This window comes from Culex quinquefasciatus, chromosome 2, assembly GCF_015732765.1.
Source record: "Culex quinquefasciatus strain JHB chromosome 2, VPISU_Cqui_1.0_pri_paternal, whole genome shotgun sequence".
NCBI classification, from domain to species: domain Eukaryota; kingdom Metazoa; phylum Arthropoda; class Insecta; order Diptera; family Culicidae; genus Culex; species Culex quinquefasciatus.
This window is the reverse complement of record NC_051862.1, coordinates 38,979,853-38,988,545: the sequence shown is the minus strand read 5'-3', so window position 1 is coordinate 38,988,545 and position 8,693 is coordinate 38,979,853. Positions and strand designations below refer to the sequence as shown.

General features: G+C 36.9%; 1 protein-coding gene across 1 annotated transcript; it reads left to right on the top strand.

Annotated features, from left to right (window-relative positions):
* The first annotated feature begins 3,021 nt into the window (after nt 1-3,021).
* Nucleotides 3,022-7,408, top strand: LOC6037858. The gene is made up of 5 exons (XM_038250258.1): nt 3,022-3,082; nt 5,983-6,348; nt 6,413-6,634; nt 6,687-6,938; nt 7,169-7,408. Exons 1-5 carry the CDS (start codon nt 3,022-3,024, stop codon nt 7,354-7,356), a joined length of 1,089 nt encoding a protein of 362 aa, XP_038106186.1. The 3' UTR covers nt 7,357-7,408.
* Nucleotides 7,409-8,693: the final 1,285 nt, after the last annotated feature.

The following is an 8,693-nucleotide window of genomic DNA, read 5'->3' as shown; positions in this document are numbered from 1 at the left end:
TCAGTATAAAATGCAATATAATTCGATAATTTTATAAACAAAACTAGTTTTAACAAATTTCAAGCAAAATTCCGATTCATTCAACCTTTGTCTAGTTCACATTAGTTAACGGTGCACCTATTGCCGTCGTTCAGTCATCGATATACCACACTTTCAGCAAGTTCTTATCAGTTCAATTTGATCCTTCAAACTGGAAGCAGCTCTCCATGTTTCGCCCAGCTTCGTTAACGGCTCTAATCACGCTCTTGTGCAGTGGCACAACTTTGGCCCAGATTCGTATGTATATTAGCTAAACTATTTTAATTTGTGATTTGCTGCTTTTTACATTTTTTCAGAGTAGTCATAATTTCAACTATTTCTTGTCTTTTTGTACTTCCAGCGTCTGAAAAGATCGGCTGCATTCAGTGCTCGACAAGGGACAATCCCAACTGCATCAATGGAGACATCGAACCCAGTAGCTGTAGCAGAGAAAAGTGGTGTTACACACGGCTTGTCGATGGCCATGTACAGCGGGGCTGTGGTGGTCAGATGACTTTACAAGATTTGTTGAGATGCGCACAGGGCACGTTACCCAATTGTGTCGCCTGCATTGGCTTTGGCTGCAACAATGTGTTCTGGCCCAGGTGTCACCAGTGCAGTGAAGCTGGTGAAGCAGGATGTGCTGACAAGCAAGACGATTTAGACGCTACCATCTGCCGCTATTCTTCAACTAACAACTTCTGCTACGCTGAATTAACCGATGGAAGAGGTACATTTTTGGCTTTAGTTCTACAACATGATTTGAGAACATTTTTATTTCTCCAGTGTCGCGTGGTTGTGGCTCGGATTACCCTGAATGTCTTCAAAATAGTGCCAATTGTCACATATGCTCCAAGGATAGTTGTAACGGACAAGCTAAAGCTGATTAAAAGACAACCAAATGTCAGCTGTGCCATTCGTCGAACAACGACTGTGCCGATGGAAGTTCTACTGCTTTGAACACGGAGTGTTCCAGATTAGCGGATTCCTGCTTTACGACCATCAATGACTATAATAGTAAAGTGCAACGTGGATGTCTAGACTCGATCGGTTTCAACGAGTGCACTTCAGCATCCGATGCCAGCTGTGTTGTCTGTCAAGGTGACAACTGCAACCAAAAACCATGGTTGAAATGCTATCAATGTGAAGTGCAAGAAATGTTTTACTTTAATAATTGTAAGGAAGAGCAGACAGCAGTTTCTACTCCAAGGTTTTGTAAAAAACAACAAGTAGGCGATAGATGCTACACTCGTACATCCGATGGATATTGTGAGATATTTTCTAGTCTATCTTTTTACATTTACCTTACGCAATGTATTTTTTTTACAGTCGAACGAGGCTGCCTGTCAGATCTGGAGCCAAATAGTTCCGTGGACAAACAATGTTCGGAGCCAGGATGCAACAGTTGGAGCTCAGTGAGGCGACTCACTATCAACTTAGTAATTTTGGCTCCAGGATTGATGACTGTGGTCCTCTTGTAATATTTCATACAACTTTCTAAATATTTTCTTGTAGTATAAAAATGCTGAAAGTTTAGACATCTTTTTTACTGAAGTATTATTATCCAAACAAATATATTTTATACCCTAAATCAACAATCGTAACTTCATCATTTGATACACCAGACACTGCAGTGGTCGTTATTTAAAAATTTAGCATTGAGCCAAACACCATCAACTCGCAAAAAAATGAGTTTTTTTCCAGACCTTTCTAAAACAGGTAGATTAGCACTTTGTCAGGAACATGAGTCCCATTTTCCATTTTTCGTGACGCTGGAACTATTTAAGAACTCCATGTTTTGAATTATTTCTTCAATAAAACTGTGTTGAAATAAAAAAAATAGTTGGCAAAAATCATTTGTCTTATTATTTTTCGATCGTTCATCACCCACTTACAAAGAGATGCTGTACCTACTAGTTTTAAAATTATTTATTTGCACTCAATGCTTAATTATTTATAACCTAAAGGTTATCCACCATCTTTCGTAGAACAAATTAAAGAGAAAATAAATGTCAACGAATCTGATATGAACTCATCTCCGACACATTGCCGGGTAAATTTATATATTGTTTAGTAAAAGAAAACATAAATTTTTAGTGTGATACATTGTGTTCGTGCTAAATTAAGCAAATCCGACTCACATCATAATCACTTGTATACTTTTTGACAGTTTAAAGCTCAACTATGAGGAAAAACTAAGTTACCTGCGAGTAAATTACTCATCACTCTCGGTGAGTGTGAGGGCCTTCCTCATTTACTCACAAAGAGGGCTTTGAGCGCTCATGAGGGCTATTTTAGAAAACAAATTTCGAGATGTCAAACTCTACATCGGTGATTTTCTTATTCATTCAACAGCGAAAAAGTAATCCTGATGGTAGAGGCGCAGTGCTATCAATAAGAAGTTTTTTTTATCACAGTGGTTCAAATCCTGGTTTTTATCTGGTTTTTTTCCAGCCAGTTATTTTTTTTAATCACAAAGTTTGTTGTCTGCTTCCAGCTGTCCTACCGACGGATAGGTCGGAGGTTGTTTAGACGGGGGATGCCTCTGCGGGTGGATTTTTACAGCTTTACCAGCAGTGGATGGCCGTGTTGCTGAGGTAAGTGGCCACTCCCGGTCGTCGACAGTTCTACAAATGTGGTTCAGAATCGGGACATGCCGAAGAAGTTGCAGTAGCCGCCGGCTTGGAGGTTCACTGAAAACTTAAAAAAGGGCGATCCAGTGCTTTTGACAGCTTTAGGCTAGGGCCACCGGCGGCCGCTGAGGCTCCATTGGCGTGTCCTGGTTCTTAGGCAAGAAATATTGGTAGAACTGTCAGCGACCGAGAGTGGCCACAGTTGCACAGCTGTCGAAGGGAGTGACCATTACCCACAGCAACACGCCCTAGTAACATTTTAGGTTTTAAGTAGGCCATAAAAGCCTATTTAAGCCGTATCAGGGTTTCCAGAACCCTGATAAAACCTGTAAGTTTAAAAATGTTACTAGGGCGGCCATCTTCTTTTGGTATGGCTGCCAACATCCACCCGCAGAAACTGCCCCCGTCTGTGGCCTCCGATTTATCCTGCGGTAGGTTAATCCACAACGGATTCGACCGGTCTTAAAATTATGAAAATAATTGCCCATCCGCTTGACTTTGACAATCTCAGGTTTCTTTTGAAGCAATAAAAAAAATACCAGACAGACAAAAAAAAATATTGATACCACATTAATACCAACACATAACTTTCGGATTTTTAGACATTGACGCTACCTCGAATGTACAACCGATTGTTAAAGACACTTGATTTTGGATTGATGTGGTCATTGATTTTGGAAATAACAAATTGTTGGAAACGGCCTACTCACGCCCTCATTTTACTCAAATATGAGTAAATTTACTCAGCCCTCACACTCACGGTGAGTATCGAGAGTGTTTGCTGTGAGGAAGCCTACTCGATTTGTGAGTGTGAGTGGTTTTCCGAACTCTGGTTTAAAGATCCATCAAGGAATTCTAAGTTCAAAGTAATTTTGATTTTCTACATAAGCATTATTGTAACCCTAAGGCTTTTTAATTTTGTGTTTCCTTTTACTTAATAATTTAGAAATTTAGCCCTGCAATACAATTTATCACAAATCGATAACATGCCAATAAAAATTGTGTAACACAGAAAAAAAAATCATGGTAATATTACCTCTGGAAAGGGGTACATCTTTTATGTCAGAAAAATGTGTAATTTTACCTATAAAAATGTGTATTTTTACCACTATTCTGGTGTAATGTCGCATTTTCAGTCTAAATTGAGGTAAAATTACATCATAAAAGAGGTAATATTCAACCTTCTAAAATTACACCTTCCAAATTTACACTTTTTCTGCTGTGCACAATTATTCAAACAAAGCGAGACACGAGCGTTTAAACTTTGATAAGTTCGATGGGATGGCACATAGCACGTGTGACAAATGAGACCAGCTCTAATTGAGGTTTTCTTTTTTCAGCTCAAACTAGCCGCACAAAGTGCTCTGCATCGAACGATACCAACTGTGCTAGAAACTTGCACAAATGTGTTTATTTTCATCCATTTTAACCCTTTAAAAAAATAATTTAAAAAAGTCTTCGATTCAAATTTATTGAAAATCAAGTTCGTTTCCATGGATACAAGAAAAAGATAGCTTCATAATTTTTTTCAACTTTGGTATTTTGAAGGGTTAAAATGGATGAAAATAAACATTTATATGCAATGCATATTATGCATGTTTCTATTATTGAATTGTCTCAGGAACACGAATATGATGAAATTATCACCGGAAAATTTGATTTGAGGTGTCCCCGCGCTACATTTTACAACACAAAAAATCACTAAAAGAAAAAAATATATATATATTTAATATGTTAAACTGTCTTACCCAAAGCGTTCTTAGTCTCAGATGGTAGTCCCAAATTGTCCCTACAAGCTGCAGGTCGAACCGAGTTGATATCTGGATGGAACACTTTTTTATTTGAGTTTGAAAAATTATGCTATTTTTCACTAAAATGCCAATAACTCCTTTCATATTTAACCTATTGGGATGCTCCACCCTGCATTTTGTTGCATTTTAAGCCCTTTCAGATGCATTTTGAATTTTGAAATTAAATTGAATTTAGCCTAAGTTACAGCTTATTTAATATTTTTGGCGTTTTAGAACCTTCAAACTTTGTGTCCCGATTTGCCCTACTTCCCGTTGACCTAAAGTGCTCATATTTTCGCCAGATGCTAGTTTCATATGTACCTACAAACAACCCATGAAAATTTCAGGCAGATTGGTGAGGTCGATGCGAGATGAGTATGCTTTGCTCGTGGGCTTGCTCTTAAAGCGGAATACCTTTTATTAATTAAAATGGATTTACAAACTTTTAAAAAGGGTTTTAAACCCAAGAATTTTCTCTACAAATCTTTTATAACTAATATTTCGATCCAGTTCAGTTAAAAATGCGTACATCAAATCAAAAATATTTTTTTGGTTTTGGAACGCGGTTTTTACTGATAGAATAGGACGCCATTTTGTACAGGTTTCAATGCCTCACATTTTGACTAACATAGTTCCCCAAAGCCCGGAACCGGTGGTGTACACAGTAAAATATTGTTTAAAATTGGAAGGTTTAATTTTGGAAGGATGAATATTACGTATTTTATGATGTAATTTCACCTCAATTTAGACTGATAAAGTGACATTACACTAGAAAAGTGGTAAAATTACATATTTTTTGCAATTGCCTCAACAATCAAGCCTTTGAACACCTAGTTTCAAGTAGGAATCTCGCAATCGAGATCGCCAAGGCAATGCTGTAGAGCGAACAATTTATTTTTATTTTAGTTCCCCAAAATTCGATATCAATCCAGGTAATATTGAACCATAAAATTTTGAACATAACAAAATTTACCTTTTTTCAATTTTCTTAGATATGTCCTCTTATTTAAATTAAATATTTAAAGGTACAATGAGAATCACAAAGTTTTAGCCAAATTAAAAATAAAACTTTTTTACTTTAGAATTTTAACTCCTTCTTCAAACTTTCCCTATCAGTTGCAATCAACATATCAAGAGGAATACAGGAATCGTGAGGCTCCAGAAGAACGATTAGTCTGTCACGAGTTATTGGCGAAAGCAGGGCATCAGTTGGATCTATCCATGATGGCTTGTAACCAGTGGATTACTGTAACACTGCTGGTCTTTTGTGCCTGTTTATTGCTGCTTGAGGAAATTATCGCTGGTATGTAATGATTAAAATGATGGTTTGGTGATTTGAAATGTGATTTTTAAATTTAAAAAATAAATAACTCACTCTTTACATTGTTGCAAAAATCGATACAGGTTGTAATGTTATGTCTATCTTAACCAAACAAAACGAGACATGTGTGTTTAAACTTTGATAAGCTCAACGAGATGGTTCGCCACACGTGCAGAAAATTAGTCACAGCTTTCTATTTCACGATGTTTTTTTATTTCAGCAAAAATAAGCTGCGTAAAGTGTTCCTCAGCGAACGACACCAACTGTGCCAGGGCAAAGCTGGAGCCCGTCGAGTGTGCCCAGGAGGATGATCAGTGCTTTTTTCGTATTGTTAACGACAACTTGATCCGCGGATGCTACGCAGATCTGAACGCGATTGAGCAAGCTAGCTGCGACAGTAACGGGGGAATGTGCGTGAAGTGCCAACAGAGTGGCTGTAACAAGGCTTACTGGCCTCGATGTCACACGTGCGTTGAAAATGTTGATGTTGGATGTGAGGATGAGCAGTCTGATTCGAGCAAGACCTCGTTTTGCAGTGTATTCAAGTCGGATAACTACTGCTTCGCTAGTTTGAACAATGATATAGGTATTAGACGCCTCAGTAGATTTTATAATTATCAGGTATTCACAATACAGTTTAAACATTTCAGTATTACGTGGATGCGGTTCCGACTACCCTGCATGCCTTGGAAATCGTCTAACCTGCCAGATGTGCTACAGTGATGGTTGTAACAGTTTGTCCAAAACTGGTTTGACCGAATCCAAGTGTCAGAAATGTTACTCATTAGAAGATGATTGTATTTACGGAAATTCCTCCGCAATAATTACGAGCTGTTCCCGATTGGGTGATCCTTGCTTCACCACCATCAGAGGTAAATTCATAATAGTTTCAAATCCAAATAATAAAAAAAAGACTCCAAACAGATGGCAAAATCCAACGTGGATGCCTCGATTTTGCCGATAATGTAAGACTCTGCTCTGATCCCACCGATGCCACGTGTGTGGCCTGCCAAGGTGCCAACTGTAACGCAAATCCGTGGCTTCGGTGTCATCAGTGCAGGGTAACCGACGTGGACAAGAGCTGCAACGATGAGAAGGCTAACCAGACCATGGCTACATTCTGCAGAAATCACCAAGCAAACGACCGGTGCTACTCGCGGACGGTGGATGGAGTTTGTAAGTAATTTAAACTCATTTCTGGAGTTTTTTTTTTTTTTTTTTTGAGTAGGTCCAATAAACCAAATTTTCAGTTTTTTTTGCTTTTTGAGTGTTTTTAATACCCCTGACTCAAGGTGGTTTCAAAAACACCCAAAAAGTAAAAACTGGAAATTTAGTTTATTGGACCTTTTCAAAAAAAAAACTCCAGATTTGTTTATGTTACTAAATTAAGAATCTTTAAATTTCAGTCGAGCGTGGCTGTCAGTCAGATTTGGGAGCAAACGCTAATGCTTGTGACAACCTGGACGAAAAAAAGTGCCAACTTTGCGCGGATCCTGGCTGCAACAAATACAAGAACTCTGCCGGACAGTTTATGATCAATTTAACCGTTTTGTTGCTGGGAGTGGTTGCAGCGGTATTGGTGGAGAAATTTTAGATTGAATGTTACATAAAAAATATCATATAATCTTGCAAATGAAGATCTTTCCAACGAGTAAATAATAAATAATAATATATTGTAATAAATACAAGTTTAAAAATAAACTGTCAAAAACAACATCGAAATGCAATTTTTAAATCAAATAAATTGACTAAATTCATATGGAAAAAAGCCAAGGACAGTAAAATATAAAACTTAAAAAAATGGTCTAGCATGGATTTACTTATTAAATCAGATTGAGGTTTTGCAGCGCGACTGCGTTTCAAATGTAGGTGGCGCCAAAATGAGGTTACTTGCCTAAAGTCGTATGCCTTTCTGTCGATTAAAGAACAAAATCGCTTATTTCTCATGATTCCCTGCATCAATCTTCATGAAACTGGTTGCAAAAGACGAGAAAAATTTTTTGCTTTAAAATAATGAACATCAACTTTTGGGCGCGCAAAAATTTGTGACCTTTTTCTTTAAAAAACATGTTTTGGAACACGAAAAAATGAGTTTTCCCGTATATATCAATGGAATAAACAGTTATATAGTTGATAACAGATGTGTTAACGTATATTCAACAATTTGTATTGATTTTTGACAGACTTTCTTGCCAAATAGTCCAAATTACTATCTTTTTCTAAATGTACAGTTTTCTCATAGAAAAATCAAACAAATATTGGAAAGTTATACACCAAATTGTTGGAAATAATTTTTCTCATCTGAATCCGGCATAAGTTTTATAAAAATGTTGATTAGGAAGGAAAAAACACATTTTTTCTAAAAATCATAGGTTTACGCTATTTGTTCATAGGTGGCGACACGCGTCTTTTAGCTTTGCTGCAAATTCTCTATATTTGTTTTGGTGATGGTGTTTTTTAAAAAGGTAAACAAAATTGAGGTTTTGCAGCGCGACTGCGTTTCAAATGTAGGTGGCGCCAAAATGAGGTTACTTGCCTAAAGTCGTATGCCTTTCTGTCGATTAAAGAACAAAATCGCTTATTTCTCATGATTCCCTGCATCAATCTTCATGAAACTGGTTGCAAAAGACGAGAAAAAAATTTTGCTTTGAAATAATGAACATCAACTTTTGGGCGCGCAAAAATTTGTGACCTTTTTCTTTAAAAACATGTTTTGGAACACGAAAAATGAGTTTCCCCGTATATATCAATGAAATAAACAGTTATATAGTTGATAACAGATGTGTTAACGTATATTCAACCATTTGTATTGATTTTTGACAGACTTTCTTGCCAAATAGTCCAAATTACTATCTTTTTCTAAATCTACAGTTTTCTCATAGAAAAATCAAACAAATATTGGAAAGTTATACACCAAATTGTTGGAAATAA

Bases quoted from the DNA above. Each gene is read 5' to 3' on its own strand.
- LOC6037858 (XM_038250258.1), top strand. From the start codon at position 3,022: ATGGCTGCCAACATCCACCCGCAGAAACTGCCCCCGTCTGTGGCCTCC. The intron at 3,083-5,982 runs GTAGGTTAATCC...TTTTTATTTCAG, and splicing joins GGCCTCCGATTTATCCTGCG to CAAAAATAAGCTGCGTAAAG. The intron at 6,939-7,168 runs GTAAGTAATTTA...TTTAAATTTCAG, and splicing joins GCGGACGGTGGATGGAGTTT to TCGAGCGTGGCTGTCAGTCA.